Source organism: Papio anubis, chromosome 14 (assembly GCF_008728515.1).
Source record: "Papio anubis isolate 15944 chromosome 14, Panubis1.0, whole genome shotgun sequence".
Taxonomy (NCBI): domain Eukaryota; kingdom Metazoa; phylum Chordata; class Mammalia; order Primates; family Cercopithecidae; genus Papio; species Papio anubis.
In genome coordinates this window covers 43,967,928-43,995,287 of record NC_044989.1, presented here as the reverse complement: position 1 = coordinate 43,995,287, position 27,360 = coordinate 43,967,928, and the positions used below count along the sequence as shown (strand labels likewise).

General features: G+C 39.0%; 1 protein-coding gene across 4 annotated transcripts in view; it reads right to left on the bottom strand.

Annotated features, from left to right (window-relative positions):
- The window catches only part of PLEKHH2 (pleckstrin homology, MyTH4 and FERM domain containing H2), a 124,969-nt gene that overhangs the window by 3,052 nt on the left and 94,557 nt on the right, over positions 1-27,360 (bottom strand). For 3 of the 4 annotated variants that reach the window (XM_021924790.2, XM_021924791.2, XM_021924792.2), the window contains 9 exons: positions 25,249-25,346; positions 23,354-23,531; positions 22,287-22,442; positions 20,346-20,443; positions 12,221-12,362; positions 7,293-7,438; positions 5,808-5,937; positions 2,496-2,582; positions 576-713 (listed from right to left, as the gene is read on the bottom strand). In XM_021924790.2, coding sequence (XP_021780482.2) covers positions 576-713; positions 2,496-2,582; positions 5,808-5,937; positions 7,293-7,438; positions 12,221-12,362; positions 20,346-20,443; positions 22,287-22,442; positions 23,354-23,531; positions 25,249-25,346 — 1,173 coding nt within the window. Of the gene's footprint in view, positions 1-575; positions 714-2,495; positions 2,583-5,807; positions 5,938-7,292; positions 7,439-12,220; positions 12,363-19,725; positions 20,287-20,345; positions 20,444-22,286; positions 22,443-23,353; positions 23,532-25,248; positions 25,347-27,360 lie in introns of those variants that run through there. The other variant, XM_031655126.1, reaches the window with a different exon arrangement.

Below are 27,360 nucleotides of genomic sequence, written 5' to 3'. Positions count from 1 at the left end.
TATTGGATAACATTAAGACAGTTAAAGTTTTAGGAAAATCACTTTCAATTAGAATTGCATGTTAGAATGTAATCCATTTATTTATTGCTTTTACTTAGAGATGTTAAAACTACATAGTTTGTTAAAAGTCATAAAGGAGCAAGTATGTTTTAATTATAAAACCCCGGTCTTTCCTCTAATGAGTCCATAAAGCAAACAACCACAAGTGAATAAGATAATGTGCATAAAGTACCAGACAGCGATAACTTAATGCCACAACCATTTATTTGGAATCTTCTATATACCTGGCACTGGGCTAAGTACTCTACAAACTTCCTTCATTTAATTTCTAAGCCAAAAGAAGGAGGGAGTATGTTACCATATTTTTAGACAAAGAAACCAGGGCTCGGAAAGATGATGTAAGTTGGACCCATGTTTGTTTGACTATAAATAACGTCTGTTTTCCCATCTGGAACGTAGTCTTTGCTGAATAAATGTTTTAGTATGAAAACAACTAGCATTGCTTTTTGGACTTTTGGCTAAGATTAAGTGAAAACAACTAGCACAAAAAAGTTGGCAAAAAGGCTCCTACTCACCTTGGGTTTTGCCATGGCAAAAAGTAATTTCTCTGTTGGTGTGTCCTTTGAATGTGTATTGTTAATGACTACCATAAAATCATCTTGATAGCCTCCAAAGGTCATTAGACTCTTGTACACATAGCTGACTATTAACCTCTTTAAAGAGAAGAAAAAGTAAATATGTTACTTCCAAAGAGAGACGAAAAATAATAATATAGCTCCATTAAAATGCAGATATTCATCAATTATGGTATAATACAAAATTATTTCTAAAATAAAATCTATTATGATCCAAAATAGATAGTAGTGGTACTAATTTTATTTAGGCATCATCTACCTTTACAATGTTGAGTCCGAAACAAGTCACTGAAGAAAAATGAGAAAATATAAGAAAAAAAAAAAAGCATCTATACTCCAGCATCTAGTGGAAAGCCACTGTTAATATTTTTTACATGCCCTTTCATATATCTCTTATATATATGTTAGGTTAAGCCATATTACTGATACTTTTCATGGTCAAAACGGTCAAATATTGGTAAATCTACCCTGATAGATGGATTTTGAAATCTATAAACAGAAACAGTATCATATATTAACCCTTTGTCACATATGCAGCAAATATTTTTTTCTAATGTGTTTCCAAAACAATGTAAAAATGTAACTTAGGCTGGGCCTGATGGCTCACACCTGAGGCTGAGGTGCGAGGATCACTTGAGCTCAGCCTGGGCAACATAGGGAGACCTTGTTTCTATGAAAAAATAAAAAATATTAGCCGGGCATGGTGGTGCATGCCTGTGGTCCTAGCCACTTGTGAGGCTGAGGCAGTAGAACTGCTTGAGCCCAGGAGGTCAAGGTTGCAGGGAGCGGTGATCACACCACTGCACTTCAGTCTGGGCGACAGAATGAGACCCTGCCTCAAAAAAAAAATCAATAAATCAATAAAATGTAACTAATATACAGCCTGAAAGGATTCTGCATATCTAATGATTACCTTGCAAGACTGAGCAGACCATTCCAGGACTGAATGCCTCGGACCTGCAACCTACCTGTGTGTGCTTCCCGGCCTGTCTGGCTACCTCCTGCGAGCTAGGGAGCTGGTTTCCTGAACTAAGGTAACTCAATACCGGTGTATAGGTTTTTTTTTTTTTACTTTAAGTCACTGGTTTTATAATACCTTCAAGTTATCCATTCAAGAACTAAAAGGCACTCAGAAAATATAACCCTTTGAAAAAAAATGTGTGTGTGTTTGTTTTTTAAGCAATTATAAGGGGAAACAGTAACTATAACACAAAAGGATAGTTTGGTTTCCAGAAAATTTTCAGTGATCTCTGATTATAGCCACATGATTAGACCTGCCTGGTGAATGTAGTAATTCCTGCCCACCAGATTAAACAAAAAAGAGAATAAAATTGTATTAAACAATTAGACACATGAAATATGATAAAAAATGTAAAATTCAGGTAAATAAATGAACATATATAGAAATCATAGTTTGACTTTAAACTATGTGGAAAGTGCTAAGACGCTATGTATATGACATTATGGAAAATTATACAAATTATTAAAGAAGCCTTAGTGAAAGTGAACTTAAACTTTGGTTATTAAAGTTCCCACTTTAATGATTTCTTACAGATTTTTATTTTACACAGGAAACAATCTTCTTAACACTTTTAAAAATATAATCATTTCACGAATATAACCATGATCACAATATAGTCACGCTATCAAGATTTTTCTCATACACTGTCTTATCTTGTTTTAAAAGGTTAAATTACAATCATAGCTGTATTTGTAAAATGACTGTTCATGACATAGTATTAGGAAGAATGTTTTCTGTGTAAGAGAAAAATCAGATTAAGATATCATTACCTTCTGTTTATGGTACACTGAGCAATGGAAACAGTTGACTTAATGCAAAACTTGAGCGTTTAAACTTACCATGGAGTTGTATTCTAAGAGGTTTAAACCATCCTCATTTACAGCCAGCCACATGAAAGTACTTCCAAGTGATGATGGAGTTATGGGCTATGAAGAGGTGAAAATACACTATATTATAAATGCTAAGCAAAATTACAGATTTTTTTTCAGTCTAAATGTCATGTAACATTTGCCATTAAACAACAAAAACTTATTAAAAATCTCTCCTAGGAAAGAGGCAGGGTGGTATACTGGAGCAAAGAGTGAATGTGGTATTAGGAGACCTAGCTTTGAGACCCAAACCGGCCATTAATGTGTGCCTTTGGACAAACTACTGAATCTCTTTGTGGCTCAATTTCCTCATCTTTAGCACAGGAACAATAATGTTCATATTTTAATTTTCTTCTGCGTTAAGACATTAATAGTCAACAAGGCTTTTAGGGTGTCCATGATGACCAAAATCCTAATGAAGCAAAATATACTGCTGTGCTTGATAAATTGTGTAGTGCTATTACAAGGTAAAGGATTATTATTATAATTGCACACCTTTCCTGAAAGTTCATTAAATCTGATATTCAATGTGTAATAAAAACACAATAAAAAGAAAATATGAAACTGTGTGATAAATAGTAATGAGAAATATGAAAATTTCCACCAAATTTTTCATTGTAAAAGCTATGAAATTGGCTGGGTGTGGTGGCGCATGCCTGTAATCTTAGCACCTTGGGAAGCCGAGGTGAGTGAATCATTTGAGGCCAGGAGTTCGAGACCAGCCTGTGCAACATGACGAAACCCCATCTCTGCCAAAGACATAAAAATCAGCTGGGCACAGTGGTGCACGCCTGTAATCCCAGCTACTTGGGAGGCTGAGACAGGAGAACAGCTTGAACCTGGGAGGCGCAGGTTGCAGTGAGCTGAGATAGTGCCACTGCACTCCAGCCTGTGTGACAAAGTGAGACTCCATCTAAAAAAAAAAAAAAGGTAAAAGCTACTCCTGGTTCTCATAGAAAAAAAAAAGCTATGAAATTATATTAATAAAAAGAACCTCCTACCACTGAAACCCATAAATGATTTTGAGCAATTAATGATGCTTGTTTGGTTCCATTAACAAATGAAATCCTAAAAAAAATCTTAACTATTTCTCTTAAATTTTACAAAATAATGTCAAGACTATAGATATAAAACTGGGATGAATGTTGGGTTATTTTATATAATAAAACTTGTTAGCATCTCATATATACAAAACCCTGAGTTAGAAACTGTCTACTGAGGGTTGATTTGCAAAGGATAGGGAAGAATTCAATTCAAAAGGATGCCCTTCAACTCTAGTGTCCACTGACAGGTGAATGGTAAACAAAATGTGGTATATCTATACATACAGTGGAATGTTATTCTGCCTCAAAAGGGAAGGAAATTTTGACACATGCTACAACATGGATGAACCTTGAGGACATTATACTAAGTGAAATAAGCCAATAACAAAAGCACAAGTATTATATTATTTCTCTTACATGAAGTTCATAAAGTAGTCAAATGCATAGAGACAGAAAGTAGAGTGGAGGTTGCCAGGGGCTGGGAAGAGGAGGGAAGACTGGAGAGTTAGCATTTAATGGGTACAGTTTCAGTTTGGGAAAATAAAAAGGTTCTGAGATGAATGGTGGTGACAGCAACACAACAATGAGAATGTACTTAATGCCACAGAACTATACACTTAAAAATAGTTACAATGGGCCAGGTGTAGTGGCTCACGCCTGTAATCCCAGCACTTTGGGAGGCTGAGGCGAGTGGGTCACTTGAGATCAGGAGTTCGAGACTAGTCTGGCCAAAATGGTGAAACCCTGTCTCTACCAAAAATATAAAAATTAGCTAAGTGTGGTGGTGTGCACCTGTAATCCCAGCTACTTGGGAGGCTGAGGCACGAGAATCGCTTGAACCTGGGAGGCAGAGGTTGCAGTGAGCCAAGATCGTGCCACTGCACTCCAGTCTAGGTGACAGAATGAGACTCCGTCTCAAAAAAAAAAAAAAAAAAAAAAATTAAAGGGTAAATTTCACCACACACACAGAAAACAGGATGCCATGAAGCAACAAAGGAAGTGTCGCTTGTTATAAAGAAAGAAAAGTGAGCAAAAAAGATGCCTGTCATGTAATTTGAAAAGCAATATTATTATTTAATAAATTTTGTGCCAGCAAGCACATATTATCAGAACAGAAAAGGGTATTTAATATTATTTCCAATGCTGAAGTTAGAATTAAAATCCATGCTGCTCTACAGTTCAAATCTATTCCTTGTAATTTTAAAAAATATATATTCAACTCCCTATAAGAACATTAATTTTATAGATGTTTAAGAATACTAACTTTATCGTCTTTTTCTTAATTAATATACAGCTTTCAGTTCCACTAGAAAAAAATTAATTCTCACCTATCAATAATATAGTCACTCATAGAATCAGAGTTCGAAGATACCTTAGATTTTACTTTTCTAGTCTAAGTATTTCATTAACAGATGAGGAAAAGTGAGGTCCAGAGAGGTAACCTGACTTGCCCAAAGTTGCACAGCTATTCAGCAAATATTTATTAAGTGATAATTATTAATTATGTGCAAAGCACTACGGTAGGTACCAGAGGAAGATTTTAGGATCAGTGAGTGTATACTTTCAAGGAGCATGCAATTTAATAGTGAGGATAAAACAAACACACAGAAAAATGTAACACAAGGCAAGATGTTATCTTAAGAGCCTGAGAAAGTACAAAGAGACATGGTTCAACAGAAAGAAAAGGAATCAAAAGGCACAATTTTTCCCTTGGGGAAAGGGCTGGCCATCCCTGGGCAGGGTGGGTCTCCTTCCTCAGTGTTCCTGCAGCATTCTGTTCATGTGACTCATCGTGATATTTGCCATACAGTGGTTTGTTTACAGGCCTGCTGCACTACAGACTACACAAAGTAAAATAGTCCTGGAAGTTCATGTACAATCCATCTGAAACAATAGGTTATGTATCCCTAGAGCTTAGATCAATGTTTAGCAAACAGAACTATTTAGTAAATACTAAATAAATGAGCAAATGAGTGACAGAGTAAAGGTGTGCATGGATGAATGAATGAACAGAAGAATGCAGAGTTGAGCTGTGGTTTAGAACTCATGATTAGCTAATGAGTCCAAGAAATGATTTAGGGTGGGAAAAGTTGGGCAGACAGGAAAAGATAGAGAAGCTTTTGTGCCCTTTCCCTAGTGTCTCTTCATTGTTTTCTTTACATTATTGGATATTTCTTCATTTTTTACAGAAGCCAAATATACTAAGTCTGGGGTAAATCTCTCTCCCATTCTTTCTTACTTTTGCAAGAAACAACTTGGCACCAAAGAACGGCCACTTCCTGGCTACTGTCAAATAAATGCGCACACAGTCAGCAGCACTGTGTCCCCGGAGGGCCATCCATCTGGTTGAGAGTCGCTGGCAAAGCTGCCTAAAAAAAAGAAAAGAACAAAAACAAAAACACTAAAGCAAAAACATAAACAGTGTGTCATAATCTTAAGATAAAACTCTCCTTGAGCCAATCTTAAGCATAACTGTGACCCCTATGCATAACCCGGGTAAAGATTTTGTGGCTCTTATCACACACTGTCCACCACTTGTCCTTTCTGGAATATTCCTTTCACCAAATTCTCATACTATCCATATTTTCAGCATGAACTAGGTACCCCCAGCAGATCCATTTTTAAAATCTGAATATCTACCATCAAAACTTAGTGTAAATTAGTTTAAAAGATAACTTCTCATGGGAATATTTTCATTTTAAAACAAAAGTACAGGCCAGGTGCAGTAGCTCACGTCTGTAATACCAGCACATTGGGAGGCTGAGGCTGGCGGATCACCTGGGGTCAGGTGTTCAAGACCAGCCTGGCCAACATGGTGAAACCCCATCTCTACTAAAAATACAAAAACAAGCCAGGCATAATGGCAGGTGCCTGTAATTCCAGCTACTCGGGAGGCCGAGGAGGGAGAATTACTTTAACCTGGGAGGCAGAGATTGCAGTGAGCCGAGATCGCCCCATTGCATTCCAGCCTGAGTGACACAGCAAAACTCCGTCTAAAAAAAAAAAAAAAAATACAACTCGTAGAGCCCAAAGATGAATCCCTGATGGTAGAATTTTAGGTCCTACCACCCCTGGCTTGGAGAGATGTTAGATGCAAGGTGAAACTTGTCAGATCAAATCACAAAGGCAACCACTCATTCTACATAGATAAAAGGCTAATCTTAAATGTTCCTATTTTGGAAAAGCTCATGATAAACTGGGTTTGCCTCTATTTTTAAATCTAATCACCTTTTCTTTATATATTCTCTGAAACTGAAACTCCAAATTGAGGTAAATTAGAAACTTTTATATTAAAAAGTCTTATGTAAGAAGATAGTTTATTTTTATTTCAATTTATTCATAATAGAATACACAATATATGATTTTTTGGTAGGCACTTCATAAAATTAAACATATTATTGGCCAGTTTTTTTCTCTTATTCATTATCAGGGAAAAGAATGAAAAAGATCAACTGAAAACTACATCTAAAGGCTTTTTTTTTTTTCTTTAATAATTAAAGAAGGCTTTTTTTTTCTTTAATAATTAAAGAAAGTTTAAATATAGATTCTAAAGCTTCTGGGCTTATCTTAAATAAAAATATCTATAATCTCCTGTGCTGAATAGTATTAAAAAAATCTTGAGAAAACTGTCAAAATGTTTTTCACCTTTAAAATTTGAACAGAAAAATATGACCAAAAAACTCGCAAGACCCTACCCTCTAAAGAGTTACAAAGATGTCCTTACCTTAACTGCTCTTCAGAACAGCCATCTCTATACCTTTTAGGATAAAATTTCTCTATGACTTGCTTTAGAGTTTGATTCGCTTTGCACTGATGGGTAACATGCCCTGCTGGAGTTGAGAAAGGTCTTTCAAAATCTCCAATCTCTACCTAATTGGAAATCCAAAAAAGTGAAAATATATCAAAAAGAGTTTTAAGACAGAAAATCAGTTAGTTTTATTTTTCCTAAACATTCTTTTTTAACACATAATACATAAATCTATTTGTCATGATTATGTGATTATGAAATTTATAATCACATGTAGGAATTTTTATAAATTACATTTGAATTCTAATTTTTTTTTTTTTTTTGAGATGGAGTCTCGCTCTGTCACCCAGGCTTACTGCCACCTCTTCCTCCCAGATTCAAGTGATTCTCCTGCCTCAGCCTCCTGAATTGCTGGGACTACAGGTGTGTACCACCATGCCCGGCTAATTTTGGGGCTTTTAGTAGACACGGGGTTTCACCATGTTGGCCAGGCTGGTCTCGAACTCCTGACCTCAAGTGATCCGCCTGCCTTGTCTTACCAAAGTGTTGAGATTACAAGCGTGAGCCACCACCTGGCCTGAATTCTAATTTTGAAAAAAATCTGTAATTTAAACATTTGCCTTCCATTTCTACATTAACCTTCCTAGTTTACTATCACCATTTAGTAGTACTTGCTAAAAGCCACTACTTTGTTATTGTCTGTAACACAAGGACAATTTTTCATTTTTAAGGCACTATTTTAATTGCTGATAATAAGATGAAATGGATGTTAAAAATAAAAGGCAATTGATGGGCATGGTGGTGGGCACCTGTAATCCCAGCTACTCGGGAGGCTGAGGCAGAAGAATCGCTTGAACCCAGGAGGCGGAGGTTGCGGTGAGCTGAGATCGTGCCACTGCCCAGCCTGGGTGACAGAGCAAGACTCCATCTCAAAAAAAAAAAAAAAAAAAAAAAAAAAGTTATAAGAAATTTCAAAAAACTATTAGTTGGACTTTTTTGAGGGTCTCTCCTGAATGTAATGGGAGCAAGAACCATATTCTCATTACTTTGTTCCTAGATTTTCTCCATGTTATTGTGTTCATACTGTCATTCTACTAGCATTAATCCTGGGAATAGAGTCCTTCATTCCCCTTTATCCCTTAATGAAAGAATGTTCAGCTTTCATTTCTACTAATAGGCTGCACAGATGCCATCCTCAATCCACCCATCTAACTATCCACCCATCCATCTCTCCATGAACTCACCAATTCATCCCTTCAAACAAACCCATTCTGAGTCCGCACTGTAAGTCACGCACTGTGCTAAGTGATGTGAGAAAGGAAAATGCTGAGCATAGCCCCACCCTCAAAGAGTTTATTATCTAGTAGAGAAGACTGAGGCATAAATACTTGTGCTAAACTGTGTTAGGTGACTTGTAGAGCCATGTAGGTATGTAGATATCAAAGAGGGTTAGGGAGGAAGACAGGATAGGGGACATTCAGGTGAATATCCTACTGATCATTCACATCATTACCTACAGCATTCCCCAAAAAGTGGATCAAAGGTTCCATCAAAACTGGAATGGTCTCATAGAAAGCCCCAGGTCTGCATCTCGAATGGGCCCTATTCCCTAGCACAACCAGCCTCTGAGACTCCCACCCTGGGGCTCCTCTTTTCCAGTTCTTAATCTGATCAGTTACTGTCTAAAGTCCTCAGCTGAGCTTTGCGCTTACAGCCTATTCTTACAATGTCCTAGGTTCTTTGACCCAGTTTCTTACTTGCTGGTTACTTGGGTTGATTTTGCTTTTCAGCTCCCATTCTTCATTTTTCCTTTTTTCTATCAATCCCCATCATCTCCTACTTAGTCAAGTATCCTTCCAAATTTCTTCATTCCAAATGAAAGCTGTCCACCAGCTCTTCAACCATGCTGAAATCCTTGCCTCAGAGCAAGCTATGCATTGTTCCCATCTATCACCAAGCAGCATTCACCACAGCTACCTGGGAAACCTGACATCGGATTCAATCTCCAAGGATACGACAGTCTAACAAAGAATAGTTACCAAAAAAAAAAAAAAAAAGGAAGCTGGGTGCATTGGCTCATGCCTGTAATCCCAACACTTTGGGAGGCTGAGGTGGGAGGATTGCTTAAGCCCAGGAGTTCAAGACAAGCCTGGGTAACATAGCAAGACCCCATCTCCACAAAAAATTTTTTTAAAAAAGTCAACTAAATTATCAAGTATTCATTCCTCTAAGAACAGTTATGGAGAAGGAACTGTGTGTAAGGCTGTGCTAGCGACAAAGATGAACATGAACAGCCCTGGCCTCAGGGAGGCTGCAGTCAGTAGTGCAAAGCAGAAAGATAAATCAATGATTATAAACCACTGAGGTCAGGACAGCAATAGAACATTACAGAAACCCCAAGAGGGACATTTAACCCTCCAAGACAGGATTCAGAAAGTTAACAGGTGAAGTTAACAGGTGAAGGGATGGGGTAGAGATGATCTAGGTAAAGGAGACAAACTAGTCAATCATAAGAGGCAAGAAAAAGTGCACCACACACAAGGCAGGGAGTTGTGTATGGAATCACAGTTTATACTTTACTGGAGCATGAAGCTCAAGGTAGGGAGTATTAAGGGAAAGTTGAGGTTGGAGAGGCAGGCAGAGTTCAGATCGTGAAAGTCCTTGCATGTAAAAAAGGAATGACAGAGCTAGATTCACATTTTTGCTGTATCTCTATCCCAGTTACTAGTGCTGCCTAGTAAAGCTCCATGCACAGGTGACACTGTGCCCATTTCCAGGCTCAGCCCTTAAGAAAACAGCAGCTTCCACTTCTTGTCTTTCTTCTGGGACGTTGTTACTGTCACCCATTCACCATTCTTGGAGGAAGCACAAGCAGTCATATACATGAAGAGACCACGTGTAAGGTGCTCCAGCTGACAGTCCCAGCAGAAGTCCCCACAACCAGCCAGCATCAATCAGCCACCAGACATGAGTGAAGGAGCCTTCAAATAATTCCAGCCCTCAGCCATAGAACGACAACTGGCTCTCAGGTTATGTCAGCTGATACCACCTGAAGCAGAGACACACATGTCCCTTCACATCCCTGCCCAAATTACTGTCTTAAGTAGCTGAGTTTTGGAGTCATTTGTTATGTAGCAATAGATAAGTGGAAAAAATTCTAGCATTTGTGTGAAGGATAAATTTGTGAGGGAAGAGACCACAGAAAGGCACACTACTTAGGAGCCTGCTGTAGGACAGCAGGCAGTGTGAGACAATGATCCGAACCTTAGCAACAGAAGTCAGCATACAGAGGAGAGAACCGAGTAAAACATCCCTAAGAATTCACATTCGCAGGATGTGGTGACTGGTGGGAAAGGGCCAAAGTGAGGGAAGAGTCATGATAATTCCTGGGTTTGAAGTTTGCTTGTGGGACCGGGTGGAGGCAGTATCATAAATAGGAAACAGAGTGTGAACACAGAGGAGGGACGATAATTAGTTTGGTTTTCAATATGCTGATTTTGGCTGGGCGTGGTGGCTCATGCCTGTAATCCTAGCACTTTGGGAGGCCGAGGCAGGTGGATCACTTGAGGTCAGGAGTTCGAGACCAGCCTGGCCAACACGGTGAAACTCCGTCTCTACTAAAAATACAAAAATTAGCAGAGCATGGTGGTGGGTACATATAATCCCAGCTACTAGGGAGGCTGAGGCAGGAGAATCCCTTGAACCTGGGAGATGGAGGTTACAGTGAGCCGAGATCGTGCCACTTCACTCCAGCTTGGGCAAAAGAGGGAAACTCCGTCTCAAAAAAAAAAAAAAAAAAAATACTGACTTTAAGGAGACCATAAAAGAACTACAAACTAAAGAGAAAAGATCTGGGAAACCTTGGCATAGGTGGTGCCTAAAATAAAAAGAATGATTGAGATGTCCTGGGACAGAGTGTAGTGTGAGGAGCCATAGACCAAAGACCCTGGGGAATCTAAGCTTTGGTCCAGATGCCATATCACAGAGTTGCTTTAACATTTTCCTTAATTAACCTAGGCAAAGACTCAGGTGTGGTTGAGACTATGGGTTGCATCTTATGACCGTTCTCTCCTTCTTCTTAAGAAAAACCTTAAATTTAGCTGGGCACACTGCCACCCCGCTGAGACCACATTCCCCAGACTCCCTGGTAGGTAGTAGGCAAGGCCATGTGACTAAATTCTGATGGGAGAGACATGAATGGAAGGGTTCTATGCAACTGCTGAGAAGTTTTCTCAAGTGCGGGAGGGCATGCCCTTTTCAGCCCTTCCCCCACCCTGAGGCCTGGAACACTGACGTTAGCTGGAGCTCTGGCAGACTCCCAGGACCATGATGATGACACCCTAGGGACAGCAGAAGAGAGAAGAGGATAAAGCCCATGCCCCTAATGGTTTCATAGAGGTGCCAGGATGCCTCTCTCTCTCTGTGAGCGCTAAATATACTTCTGATTAAGTCAGTATTAATATGTGTGTGTATGTGTGTGTGTGTGTGTGTGTGTGTGTAGAAGGTTGAACTTAATCATAACTAATATAATAGGTAAATAAAAGAAAGTGCTCTAGCCTTTTCAAGGTCTTATTCCTGTTAGATTACCAAGCGATTTCAGCATGACATCTTCAAGCCCACAGCTCTACATTCCAATTCCTTTATTAAATACAAAGCCTAGAGATATATTTTCAACATAATTAAGAAACTGGGTTCTCTTTATGGAATACTGTCTCATTCTATGTCATTGCAACCGTCAGCACTTTAGAGGCTAACTGTAATTATAGTGCCTGTAATTTTTAAGGTGCTAATCATAGCAAAATGAATGTAAAGAGTTACCGAAGTGTATTGTTTTACATTTAATTCAATGTAGAAATTAGTATCTTATTATTTCAATATATAACTCTATATAACATGGAAGTTACCTGAGCTAAAAGAGCTGCCATTTCTAATGCCAGATCCTTGTTCAGAGGAAAAAGTCCATTTATGATTTGATCATTTGTCTGATACATTAACAGCAACTTTTCTCTATCAGTCTCTCCACGAGCTTGCACTGAGAAATATAGTCTGTAAAAAAAAAAAAAAAAAAGAGTAAATTTCTCATTAAATTATATTCTTACAAAGGAATAAAGTAAAGATAAATCCAGGGGACTGAGATGGGGTTGTTTTAACACAGTACTGTAAGTGGTATGAACTTAGACTATTCCTGTCACTGACTTCTGTTTCTGTTCTATTTAGTACTTCCAGCAAAATAAGAAAAAACTGCTTTGAGGTTGAGGTTGAGGAACTGCTGGAGGTGAGGTTGAATCACGTTAAATGTCAATTGTCTAAATATACCAATGAAAAGACAGAGATTGTCAGAGTGGATAAAATATAAAACCCAACTATATGGTGCTTATAAGAAATCCACTTTAAATTTAATAAAAATACATAAGTAGAAGTAAAGGGATGAAGCAATTTTTTAGGCCTTGAAATACCAAATCCTTAAATGTTCCTGAGGAAGGACCTAAGGCATCAAGCGAAATTAAATATGCCCTCTCTTGCAAGGAATGTATGATACAGGCCTTTATTTCAATGGGCTGTGTAAACCCAGTCTTCAAAACCCTCATGATCCTTCCTGAATACCTTGGACACAGCACGGAAAAGGAAGTGAAGGTTTCAACTCAAAATCACCCCCAAATCAACATCAAACAAGGGGAGGGGAAAAGGCGAGTTTTCTCTGGGAATCTAAAAGATAATATTTATATATGTAAATGTGTTTTGACTTTCTGGCCACAATCTGATAAGCAGCTTTAGGGGCTCAAAAATAGTTTACATGTTATCACTATGACTCGCTGAAACACAACATGGCTTTGTCTGCCTAGGGAGGTCTTCATCCAATCAGTAACTCGATATATTGACTGTGTCATTTGTTCATATGTGAGATTTGTGGGGCTCTGACTTCAGGCTGCAGATCAGGCACAGGTGCTGTAAGGGCTCTAAACGCTGTGACATTGGGGTGGGTGAGCAACATCTTGACATACCTGAATCCTGCCATGACAACACAGAGGCTGGAAAAGAGAGATTTAGATACACTAGCTGTTAGGTGTGTGCTCAATTGGCTATAACTTTGCATTTTCAGCCTTTTTTCCCCCTACACACTTAGGGGAGAGGACACACCCCTATCATTTACAATATCTCTCCCAGTAATTCTCTCAAATAGCAGGGAAGGGGAGGGCAGCAGGTCTGAATCTCTGGGCAAGCATGGGTGGGTGTACTTTGTAAAGCTCCTCCTACCCCATGACGCTATTCATTCTTTCCTCTCTACCCGGTTTACAAATCAGAAACATCCTAAGCTCCATTTTAATCTACGATGACTACACCATGACAAATAATGCAGGATTATATTGTTAAACTGGTAGTAGAATACGGCTGGGCAACAGAAACAGATGCCAAATCCAAAGTGATATCAGAAAAGTCATATAAAACAAAGAGAAGAACATTTAAGATGAAAGCCTTCCCTTCTGGCATGCTTACATTGGTATGCATAGCTTATTTTCCCTACTGGAAGTTAGGAAGTATATCATACTCATCACTGTAACCCACTAGAGTTTAGCTAAGTGTTAGCACTGGAAGGTTTCATAATACAGCTAAGGGGAGAAAAAGAACCAAATGGCTACAGGCAAGAAGAGCTTAAGTGCATTTTCTGTTATTCCCGGCAGGCAACACGATTGAGCCTGAGAGGGAAAAAGGAAGCGTTATTAGCAAAAATAAATAAATAAATAATAAATAAATATAATAACAATAAAAAAACAGAGAAAAACTATATTGGACATGAACCATTGACTCAAATCCCTAATGAAACAGTTTGGGCTCCAACAGCTATCCAGGGATTTGGGGAGAATTTGAAGAGGAACAAAAATGACCAAGAAGTCATAAATATCAAATCCGTGGAGCTTGAATAGGAAAGGCACTACAGGAATGTGATCTAAGCCTCTCACAGTATGGCCAGCTTTCAGCTGCTTCCAAATCCTAAAGAGGCTTGGAGCAGACAGAATGGGCTTCTATGACAGCAGGCAAGGCTTGGATTAGCTCGCAGGGGTATTCCCAAATCTCCACCTCCTCACTGCACACCCAGAAAGCTGAATACTGTGGGATGGAAATCACATCACTGTGGACCAGTACCATTAAACAAACACACTGCTTCCAAATTCAGCAGGACTCTCAGCGCCGCTGGGTAATCCTTTTGTTTGCCCTCAACTGGATCCATATTCATTCTTCAGAGCATTTATTTCCTACTGTTCCCCTTCCCATCCTCTTGTAAACTTACTGTGGGGACAGCCTGCAATCTCTCTCCGTTCACCCTTCCTTCACTCCTCAGTCCACCATGTCTACTGGTTATACTCTAGTAAAACTGCAATTGTTCTCTTCCTGCCTCAGTGGCATCCAACCTCCAGTCATCTGCTCAGAAGTCACCACTCTGCAGTCTTCCTCTATGTCCCTACAACCTCTTGTACATGCACGTCATATTCATGGTAATGACAAATATCTACAAAGCATTTACTATGTGGCAGGCTCTGAACCAAGTGCTTTACAATTGCCAACATTTAATCCTTCAGACAACCCTAGAGGTGGGAATCATTTTGACCTCCATTTCACATACAGGGTACCTGAGGCACAGAGATGTTAAGTGACTTGCTCAGGGCCACATAGTAAGTGGTAGAGCCAGGATTCTAACCCAGGCAGCCTGTCTCCAGCCCATGTTCTTCACTCCTGTGCTACATTCTTCCTGTTATAGCATTGATTGCACTTCTAAGAGTTCATGTCTGCCTCTCCCTATAAACTGGAAGATTCTAAAGGGTAAGGAAACTCTATTCACCTTGGAATTCCCAAGGCTTCAAACAAGGCTTGGCACTGGTAGATGGCACGAATGGACAAATAAATGGTATGTGAGAATTGCTAAGTACAGGAATTTGCCAAAAAAGCCTGAAGAATTCCCTTTCATAGTCTTAGGCAAGTGACTTAACTCTCTAAAGCTTCAGTTACCTCATCTGTGAGATGGAAATAATAATAGAACCTCAAAGAGTTGTAAGGATTATATAAGAATGCATACAAAGAGTTCAGAATAGGGCCTGATGTTAGGTAAATGTTCAACAAATGCAGGTTAGTAGTACTAGTAGTACTAGTAGTAGTATTCTCCAGAGTTCTCTGGAATCACGAGAGTCTCTTTTCTTTTTTGAGATGGAGTCCTGCTCTGTTACAACCCAGACTGGAGTGCAGTGGCATGATCTTGGCTCACCGCAACCTCTGCCTCCTGGGTTCCTGCGATTCTCCTGCCCCAGCCTGCCATGTAGCTGGGACTACAGGCACATGCCACCACGCCCAGCTAATTTTTGTATTTTTAGTAGAGACAAGGTTTCACCATGTTGACCAGGCTGGTCTTGAACTCCTGACCTCAGGTGATCCGCCCACCTCGGATCCCAAAGTGCTGGGATTACAGGCGTGAGTCACCATGCCCAGTCCACATGAAAGTCTCTTGATCCTGCAATTTTTTTTAGTGTGAACATAGCTAGGAGAAATGGGATAAACTCCATTTCTTGGCTTAAACTTCTTGGCTGTGGCCAGTTTTGTTAAAAACATGCCATGGCTCTTACAACTTCAAAAACACAGTGAGAAATCAAATTAAATAAGAAGCTTAACTGTGAATAGAATTTAAATGTTAGTTGCCAACGATTGTCTATGAGAACAAGTTCAAAACCGATTAATTAGATCTTTCATACCTGAATCTAAATCATTAAAATTCTATCACTTGCTAAGTATCAATTTAAAATTCCATGATAAAGAGGATTGATATTTTAGCTTTGTTTATTACCATGATGCTTGGCAGATGAAGAATCAGGTCCTTGGCTGTGTGACAGGTCACAGCAAGGTTCCCTCCTAACTGTATCACTAGAAATTCGGGCTCATTGTCTAAGCTACTTATAAACACATGCAAAGCATGGCCATGATTAGAAACAGTACTTTCTCACAGCTGTGGGTATCCAGCCATTTCAGAGTTCTGTTAAAAATTAAGCCTTTCAGTTGAGTTACTTTTTTTCCTGATGTCAAAGACATTGTCATGAGGTTTTATTTTTAAACAAGGTAATCATCATCTGTTATTCACAACTCTCTCTTTTTCAAAAAAAATTTTTTTGAAGAGATTTATTCTGAGTCAAGTATGAGTGACCATGGCCTGTGCCACAGACCTCAGGAGGTCCTGAGAACACGTGCCCAAGGTGGTCAGGGTGCTGCTTGGTTTTACACATTTTAGGGAGGCATAAGACATCAGTCAAATACACTTAAGAAATCCATTGGTTTGGTCTAGAAAGGCAGAACAACTTGAAGTGAGGACTCCACAACCTCTTATCGCAACCCAGACATTCCTTTCTATTGATCCCAGGTCTTTGGATAAATTCAACCAATTGTCAACCAAAAAATTTTTATTCACGACTCTCTTTGTCCTTCCTTGTGGTGTTTGTTAGACTTGAAGCATTTTTTTAATCTGTTTTTCATATCCAAATTGTATCCAAATTTCACTTTAGTTCCAGTCATAGCCATCATCATCAGAGTTGGTATGTATTAAGCATTCATAAGGTTTAGGAATTCATAAGATTTCATAAGCATTCATAAGATTATTAGGAATAGTCTTGGCCAGGTGCGGTGGCTCACACCTGTAATCCCAGCACTTTGCGAGGCTGAGGCGGGTGGATCACCTGAGGTCAGGAGTTCGATACCTGCCTGGACAACATGGTGAAACCCTGTTTCTACTAAAAATACAAAAATTAGCTGGGCGTGGTGGCAGGCGCTTGTAATCCTAGCTATTCAGGAGGCTGAGGCAGGAGAATCGCTTGAACCTGGGAGGCAGAGGTTGCGGTGAGCCGAGATCGCGCCATTGCACTCCAGCCTGGGCGACAAGAGGGAAGCTCCATCTCAAAAAAAAAAAAAGTGAATAAAAAATAAAATAAAAGAGAATGCCTGAACCTCTTCTCCATAAATGTCTCTGGCAGGCCAGGTCCAGGAGCTGGCTCCTTCCACAAAGGCTGAGGTCAAGAGGCAGGGGCAGCGATGAGGACCTTTAGGTCAGTGCTTCTCAAAACCCAGCACATGGAAGAATTATCTGGAGAGCTGTCAAAACACGGACTCCTGGGATCCACCCCCAGAAATTCTGACTCAGTGGGTCTGAAGTGGGGCCTAATGATTTGCATTTCTAACATGTTCCACGTGGTCCTGAGGCTGCTAGTGTGGGGCCCACGTTGGGAACTACTGCTCCACATTAAACAGAACTACAATAATAATCTAGAGGGTCCAAGTCTCCTAGCCTGCTGTCCTCACCAAAGGGCCATTGATACATTGATAAAGGTTGCCCTCAAGGGAAACAGGTCCCTCCAGAGGTGATGCCTATTAGATTTCCAATATCTATGCAATATTGCTTATCTCTAGGAATGTATGATTTTAAAACCTTAGATACCAAAGATTAATAGTCACTTTCTTGTTACTTGAACCTCTGGCAAATCATCACAGCTCATTAGCCCCTGAATAAAGAAGCTCCAGTGTTCACAACCACCATTTATTCAGATCAACAGAGTCTGTTCAAATACTGGGTGGCCTTTTAAGTGGCCAACTGGATGAGAGAAGAGTCCAAAATATGAATGTGCCATATTTATTTAATTGATCTCCCTATTAATAAACATGTAAGTGTCTGTCCCAAATTTTTCACAAAAACATTGTCAAAGAATATGACAAAAATATGACAAGGAAGATACTGGGACATACTGGAATACTCTGCCCACTTATCTGGGTATTTCTGTGGGATAGACTATTAGAACAAGAACTTTTAAAGTGGATCAACGGCTATTACATCCTTTATGGTACATAGTGCCTTCAATTCTTACATTCCAATTTTAAGTCTGAACATCTTCCAAAAAGAGGCCTCTGAGTACGACTCCAATAATTCCACCAGGCTCTGGGTCTAACATTTTATAGATTCCTGAATTGACAGGGTATAAGACTCAAATAAAACCAGCAAAATACCATTATTTTGTTATAATTAATGTGAGCTGGTCAGTTAATAGTGTTTATTAAGTACTACCTTTTGCTAATACATGAAAGAAATGAAAATATTTAAAAAGAAAGAAAGGAAATCTGGTTCCTGACTACGTGCCAAAGTACATTACCATTTTATCCGTAGAGATGGTGTGTGCTCTGGATTCTCTGGCATTTTCTCAATTCCTGACACAAGCTGAGCAGCCTCCCTCAACAGGCCTTTGGGCCTTTGAACATTCTTTTCTATGCATTTTGATGTTCCCACTCCCATCTCCCTCTGAACTTGGCGTAAACATCATTTCCTCAGAGGAGTTTCCCGAGGTCTCCCGTCTAGGTCAGGCTCACTGTTGTGTGCCCTCACAGTACCTCTCTCTCCCTTCAGAGAATGTACTGTGTCATTACACACTCATTAGAGTGAGGATATGCCCAACAGTTGTCTTCCTCGCTAACCCGTAGATTCCAAAAGATCAGGGACTGCGTCTGTCTGTATTTATTACAATTTTATTCATAGCATCTAGCTAAGTGATAGGCCTTATAGTTGAAGCTTGGTGAACACCGAGAGAGAGAGAGAGGCAGAAAGAAAGAGAAAAATGAGAATGAAAGACTGAGAAGGAAAAAATATGAGTATAAAGAATATATGACTTCCAAAAGACTGAGGCAAACATAGGTATCTCTTCTTTTTATTTATTTATTTATATATATATATATTTTGAGATGGAGTTTTGCTCCGTCGCCCAGGCTGGAGTGCAGTGGCCGGATCTCAGCTCACTGCAAGCTCCACCTCCCGGGTTCACGCCGTTCTCCTGCCTCAGCCTCCCGAGTAGTTGGGAATACAAGCGCCCACCACTGTGCCCGGCTAATTTTTTGCATTTTTAGTAGAGACGGGGTTTCACCATGTTAGCCAGGATGGTATCAATCTCCTGACCTCGTGATCCACCCGCCTCGGCCTCCCAAAGAAACATAGGTATCTCTTCTTACTACAGATCTGCAGTAGGGTATTGAAGTATTCAGTCTTTATGAAAAATGTAATAATACTGTTAAAGGAAATTATGAAAGTGAAAAATGCATCCTTGTATCAACTACTCTGAGAGAGCAGCTATTTTTTTCCATAGTTTCTATGCTTGTGTGTGTGTGTATTTTTTGTTTGTTTTGAGACAGGGTTTCACTCTGTTGTCCAGGCAGGAGTGTGGAGTGCAGTGGTACAATCATGGCTCACTGCAGTCTCAACCTCCTGGGCTCAGGTGATCCTCCCACCTCAGCTGTCTGAGTAGCTGGGATTACAGGCCCATGCCACCACACCTGGCTAATTTTTGTATTTTTAGTAGAGGTGGGGTTTTGCCATGTTGGCTAGGCAGGTCTCAAACTCCTGACCTATCTGCCCACCTTGGCCTCCCAAAGTGCTGGGATTATAGGCGTGAGCCACCGTGCTCAGCTGAGACCTAGTGTTTCTAATCTTTGTCTAAAAGCATATTTTTATAAAATACAATTCTTTATGACATTAAGAGACTAGAATTAGAAACAAAACTTTACGTGACAAGTTTTTTTCCTATAGAAACAGAGTTATCATTTATAGAAAGACAAACTTACAAATAAATAATTTTTAAGGCATTCAATAGAAAGGTAAATAGTAGGTGCATTATTTGAACATATTGTATACTCACACTTCGGCATCTGGATGCAGTATTACACACCTGTATTATTTGAACATATTGTATACTCATGCTTAGGCATCTGGATGCAGTATTACACACCTGTATTATTTGAACATATTGTATACTCATGCTTCGGCATCTGGATGCAGTATTACACACCTGTATTATTTGAACATACTGTACACTCATGCTTCGGCATCTGGATGCAGTATTACACACCTGTATTATTTGAACATATTGTATACTCATGCTTCGGCATCTGGATGCGTATTACACACCTGTATTATTTGAACATATTGTATACTCATGCTTCGGCATCTGGATGCGTATTACACACCTGTTTTTGTATGTCAGACGAACAGTCCTTGTACCTTCACATTTTCCAGGCTGCTGTTCTTTGGAAGCCTGTTCCCATTTGGAAATAATGTCACAAATCTAGAAAGGAAGTGGAAAATTGAGATTTACAGTACTTTTCAAATCAACATTTTTCTGAAGACAAGTGTGCTGCAGACTGAAATTTTTCCATTAATATGATCAAACCAAATATACTCAAGCTTTTTGTTTTCAGCCTCTATGCAGCTCTGAGTTTAGGATGTCATTATAAATTGCTCTTTGGTCCACTTACCCTTTTGGACACACATTAACTCTGGACTGTGGCCATGCATTTTTTACTCAGAAAGGAATCTTAGTGTATGACTGCCTGAAACTGGAAACAAGAAGATTCCAGGGATTTTTTCATGATTCGGTCACTAAAGAAGTAACTTTTTCATCTTCCGAGTTCAAAAAGATTGTAATAAGTAAAGTTATACCAAAGAAATCTGAAATATAATTTATGGAAAGGGTCTAGACCCAGGTCTAGCTATTCGATTTTGGATAACTCATTTCCCTCTCTAGGCCTCAGTTTTTTCATTTGCAAAATAAGTGCATTGTTTCTCTAAGGTCCCTTGTGGTTCTATAATTCTATTTTTTTCTTTTAATTGAGATGGAGTCTCACTGTGCCGCCCAGGCTGAAGTACAGTGGCACGATCTCGGCTCACTACAACCTCTGCCTCCTGGGTTCAAGTGATTCTCCCGCTTCAGCCTCCTGAGCAGCTGAGACTACAGGTACCCGCCACCATGCCTGGTTAATTATTTTTGTATTTTTAGTAGAGACAGCGTTTCACCACGTTGATCAGGCTGGTCTTGAACTCCTGACCTCAAATGATCTGCCTGCCTTAGCCTCCCAAAGTGCTGGGATTACAGGCGTGATCCACCCCACTGGCCTAATTCTATATATATTATTGCCATTACTAAATGGAAGCTCTATTAAAGTTATTTTACTATGATCTGGAAAAGATTCTTTTAAAATCCCTCCTTTTTCATTTCCACAGGTCTGTTTTCTTTCTTTCTTTTCTTTTTTTTTTTTTTTTTTTTTGAGACAATCTTGCTCTGTCGCTCAGGCTGGAGTGCAGGGGTGTGATCACGGCTCACTGCAGCCTTGACCTCATGGGCTCAAGAGTAGCTGGGACGACAGGCTTGCGGCACCGTGCCTGGCTAATTTTTGTATTTTCAGTAGAGATGGGTTTTTGCCATGCTCCCCAGGCTGGTCTCAAACTCCTGGCCTCAAATGATCCACCTGTCCCGGCCTCCCAAAGTGCTTGGATTACAGATGTAAGCCACTGCACCCGACCACAGGTCTGTTTCCTAAACCATTTTTCATTTCCAGCTCAGGCCTTCCCTAACTCCCAATGCTGAACTTAATCTCCCTCTTTCTGTGCAAAGTTCACAGCACTCTTAAAACTCATCACTTTCAACTCTAGTTCAAGGTTATCTGTGTATAACGTTGCTCTTCCCTAAGCAAATTTTAAGTTCACTGTGGGCAGGGACTATTTCTGGTCCTTTTGTATTCCCCACAGAGTCCAGTCAGCCCCTGAGATAACAATAGTTTGGTAAGAGATAAAACAGTTTAGTAAGTATTGTTAAATAAATGATAAAAAAAGGAAAGTCATTTTATTAGCACTTCTACATATCTACCCTTAGTCTCCTGATATTTAGAGTATCATTTCCACTACTAACACTTTTCCTCTCTTTAATATGGAATGTATAAATGTAGAGATTGTATATTAAGAATTCTATGAGTTTAACAAAGTCCTGTATTTTTTTTCTTATCGTGGAGATTAGATTGGTTAAATTTTTGGAAAACTCCTAAACTAAACTTCTTGCAAAGTGTACTCTTCTTGTAAAGAGCAGCTTCTTTGCTGTTCATTGGGCTTGGCTCCTAAAAAGGACTTGGTTTCACCTTGATGTTTCCTTGAAGACAGTGCTCTAAATCTCTGCCAGAAGGATCGTCAGTGAACAATGCAAATCCAGACTGCGCTGGTTTCCTCATTCCTGTGTCCTGGTTCAAAGTATTCAAAAATTCTTCCACTGTGGTAGATGCGTCAAAACCAACTACCTAGACAGAAGTAACAAAACAGTTCTCTTAATAAGAAATATATAGTTTCAAACTGAGATTTTGAGGATGAAACAGAGCATGCTTGATGCATGATTAATGATAACATATTTTTCTAGGTGCTTTAACTTTTTTTTCCAAAGCTCCTCTGGAGAAAATTAACAAGGTTACCTCAGCAATTAGCTTGCTGAAGAACTCAAAAATCTTGGCTTCAGCAAACAGACACAAATCTAAAATAGAATGATCAACTGACAGCTATAAATATTTTGCAAAGATATGATGCTTACTCATTAGAAACAAACCAAGAACTATAGTACAATATGCAATCTTTAATCAAATGGAAGAAAATAAACCAGAAATACGTTTAAATAAATGAACACTTTTATGTATTTAATGTTTGTTTCTTTAATAGGCAGTTAAGTATCTGAATTCTGTGATAAAAGGCATATGGTTACAAAGACTAATTGCTAGTTTGGGAACATGTTTGCTTCAATTAATAAGCAAGCATCTAGATCTGAGAATTGGAAGGGCCCAGTGAAGTCTTCCCAGATAATTTCTGAGATTTGGAGATTTTAAAAGAGACTAAAATTGTACACACCCAGTATCAGTAATTATTTCCACACCTAGCAGGTGTACTGATGGGAAAAAGCCCCAACCAAAATGTTTTTCTGTCCATCAGAATCATAATGGCAGTGAAGCCCGTCCCTTATTCAGTTCAATATGGATTTGTTATTAGTGCGAATCCTTTGTAGCAAAACTGTTTCAAAACTCAGCTGTTCTGATAGTAAGTCTAATATATTTTCATGTTTGTCACTGCCAGGTGCTGACAAAAGTAGGCAGAGAAGTCTCTGTTCCCTATAACAGAGGTTGCACATAGGATTGTCGGCTAAGCATATTTTCATCAAGTAACCTACCTGGTATATCCCATTCATGAAGTGCACCGGTATACTAAAGGGCAAAGAATGGTGATAAGGGTTTCGGAGAAGAGTTGAAAGAATTTCCATCCTTGAGGGTCTTGCTTCTCTGTCACCATTTTGTTGCGTTCTTTCTACACAACGCTGGCAGTAAATGGCATATTTTCCAAATTCTGTCCTGTAATACAAAACCTAAGATAAAATCTAAGAATAAATTTAATTGACAACCTAATATATGCAACCATTAAGAAAGCATCCCTTGTACATTATCACAATGTATTAGGCTAATTTTGACAGTAACTTTTTTTGAATGATAATACTAAACTGCTGTAACTTTCCTCAAATTCCAACTTCTTTATTTTTGTAACTGCCTCACTCAAACCTCCCCAAAAAGCATTCTTCATCTTTACTGTATTATTATAGTCACAAGCTGAATTTAAAATTACCAGTCATAAGTCAATATATAGTGATTTAATATTAACAAATATAAAGAAAGCAATTGCATGAAGAATAGTAGAGAGTAACCTATAAAAACATGTTACAGCAGAATTCTCTTCTGAAGAACATGGTGGTTAATGCTTGACCACTAAACAAGGTAAAAAAAAAAAAAAAGAAAAAGAAAATGCCTTCAGGCCAGGTGTGGTGGTTCCTGCCTGTAATCCTAGCACTTTGGGAGGTTGAGGCGGGCAGATCACCTGAGGTCAGGAGTTCGAGACCAGCCTCGTCAACATGGTGAAATCCTGTCTTTATTAAAAATACAAAAAATTAGGCAGGTATGGTGGCACACGCATGTAGTCCCAGCTACTTGGGAGGCTGAGGCAGGAGAATCACTTGAACCTTGGAGATGGAGGTTGCAGTGAGCAAAGAATGTGCCACTGTACTCCAGCCTAGGTGACAGAGCGAGACCCTGTCTCAAAAAAAAAAAAAAAAAAGAAAATCCTCAAACAAAAATAAAAATGTTTTCTTTCTTTATTCTATAAAAAACACTGCATTTGTTAGAAAATGTTAAGCATTAGACAAACTCATTTGAGTAAATAAATGTAAAAGTTGGATAGAGATCTTATTTGCCCTTGTTTGTTATACATAAATTTTACTGCTTATTCAAGCAGATTGATAACACCTGTCAAATATGTTTGTATTCAAGTGCCCTGTAGGCAGATCCTTGTCTAGGGGCTCCTCAATGACTGCAACTGAAATGACATGATCTTGATCACAGATGACCTTGATCACAGAGGCCCCAAAATGTATTATGAACTGTAGAATATTTTCCTATTGCTTCCAAGTTCGGTTTGTTTGTTTGTTTCTTTTACTGTGTTTGTTTTAGTCCAGGAGTTTATTTAAGCAACCTGACGCAAACCTCTTGGTGGACAAAATGACCCTGGATAAGCCTTGGCTGAGTGACCTGGGTCCCAGAGTAAGAAAGCCATTCTGGAAGTTGAACTTTAAATGTGTTTTTCAAAGGAGTAACAATTCTGAAGTAACTCAAATACATCCAATTAGAAAAGGAGGGAAGACCATGGGGGAAATTGTTCACATAAAAGAATTTAATGTGGAGAAAAATAGTAAAAGGGAAAACTAAGGCAACAAAATAGTTGCTTTTATTGAATGAACACCCACTAATGCTAAGTCATTCATACTTGCGATGCAAATACACTTTTCACTTAAAAATACTCTCTGTCAGTTTTTCAAGTATTTATTGCAATCTTCCCTAAGAGATTTAACATAACAAAGGAAGTATTTTCCTAGTTCCACATTAATAACCAAAGGCTTCCTGTACCAATATTTGTTTCATACATTCTTCTAAAAATGTACCTGGCAGATCATTAAATACTTATGATTTATCGTAGACTTTCAGAGACCACATAAACAGTTCAGCTGGCTAGTATGCTGCACACCTGGAATCTGCATTCCTCTTTAGGTGAAGCCTGAGGAGCCACAGGAAAGGATGATGGGGAAGGAAGAGCCCAACGCAGAGTGCCAAGAGCTGCCAGCCCTGGGCAGGAAGAAGCAGCATAGGTTAGATACCACGTGCCAGTCAGAGATCCACATCAGAGTGAGTGTAATGGGCTCATGACAGTCTCTTTTAACCCAAAAACGTTTTGTTTCTTTCACATATGCATGATCTGTTTACAGCATTTATTATAGGTTAAAAACAAAAAACTCTACATTGGGTCAGATCTATGATCCATCTAGTTGTGTATATGGTTATCTACAACAGAGGAACCAAGGCACAAGCAGACGTGGTGCTCCTTTTTGACATCACACTCAAAGATTAGAAACATTGTTTCTTTTTTGTTCACTTATGTATTTACTCATTCATTGAAATACAAGTAATAGTTTTGAGAAAGGCAGATTGCAAAACAGTAAAAAACACATGCCCTAAATCAAAACCAAGCTACCTACACATACATACGTATCTACATACATAAATAAGGGACAAGTATAAAAATATTAACGGAGGTTATCTTTAGGTAACAGCAATATATGTGATTTTTATTTTTCCTTTGCTCTGTTCTGTATTCTCCTTTCTATATTTTTTTTGAGGAAGTATAAAACATGTTACAGCAGAATTCTCTTCTGAAGAACATGGTGGTTAATGCTCGACCACTAAACAAGGTAAAAAAATGTCTTCAAACAACAACAACAAAATTTTTATTTCTTTATCCTATAAAGCACTGCATTTGTTAAAAAATGTTAAGCATTAGACAAACTCTTTAGAGTACATAAATGTAAAAGTAGGATACAGATCTTCTTTGTCCTTGTTTGTTATATATAATTTTCAGTCATTTTTAAAATGTTATATTAAAAAAGAGGGAGAAATAGGCATTGTCCCTGCCCTTAAGGAGCCTACAGTCTAGTAGGAGACAGTTATATATTTAAACAGTAAATTATAATACAACATGGTAATACCATGTATTAACTTTTTAAAGCATAACCAATGGAAGGAATGACTAACTTCTTGTGGAGTCAGAGAAGGGATCACAGGGAATATGTTGCTTGGGCTGGGCTATAAAGTCTATGGGAGGGAAGCCCCAGGTAACAGGAATACCATCAGGTGCAAGGTGGAGAATATTGCAAAGGCGGAGTGTGTTTGAAGGATGGGGCGTATTTATTCATTCACTGTCTGCTGGAGGCAGGAAGTGGAGAAGGAGGGGCCAGTGGTGCCAGATTATGGTGTTCTTGATGCAGATGAAGCTTAAGCTTCAGATTCCCTCTTGGGCACAGGTCCTGGGAAAGGCCTAATATTAACTGTGTTTACACGGTCATATGATTTCTAAAATGTGCAAAAGTAATCCATTTTCAAGTCTTTGTCTTAAACAGCATTTCCCAAACTGTATAAGCTTCAAGTCTCACAAACCTGGATCCAACCCTGAGAGTCCTATATGCTAAGGTAAGAAATTCCTGATTTATCCTGTGGCTAACAGGGAGTCAAAACACAAAGATAAAAACAGGTGTTCATTGAAGAGTAAACACAGATGACTACCAAACACCTGAAAAATGTATTTAACTGCACTAATAAAGGAAAGCATCCTGATTCAATAGTGAAATAACATTTTTTACCTGTTAAGAATTTAAAATATACTGAATGTTGTTGAAGATATAAGAAAATTCTAAAAATGAGTTCAAAGGAATTTGCTGGACCTGTCCACAAGATTTAGGTTCCTAGTGGGTGCGGTGGCTCATGCCTGTAATCCCAGTACTTTGGGAGGCCGGGGTGGGTGGATCACCTGAGGTCAGGAGTTCAAGGCCACCCTGATCAACATGGTGAAACCCCATCTCTACTAAAAATACAAAATTAGCCACAAGTGTTGGCACATGCCTGTAATCTCAGTCACTTGGGAGGCTGAGACAGGAGAATTGCTGAACCCGGGAGGTGGAGGTTGCAGTGAGCCGAGATTGTGCCATTGCACTCCAGCCTGGGCAATAAGGGTGAAACTCCATCTCATTTAGGTTCAAAGATGTCTACTGCAGAGGTATGTATTATAGAAAAAATTTGGGAAAACCTA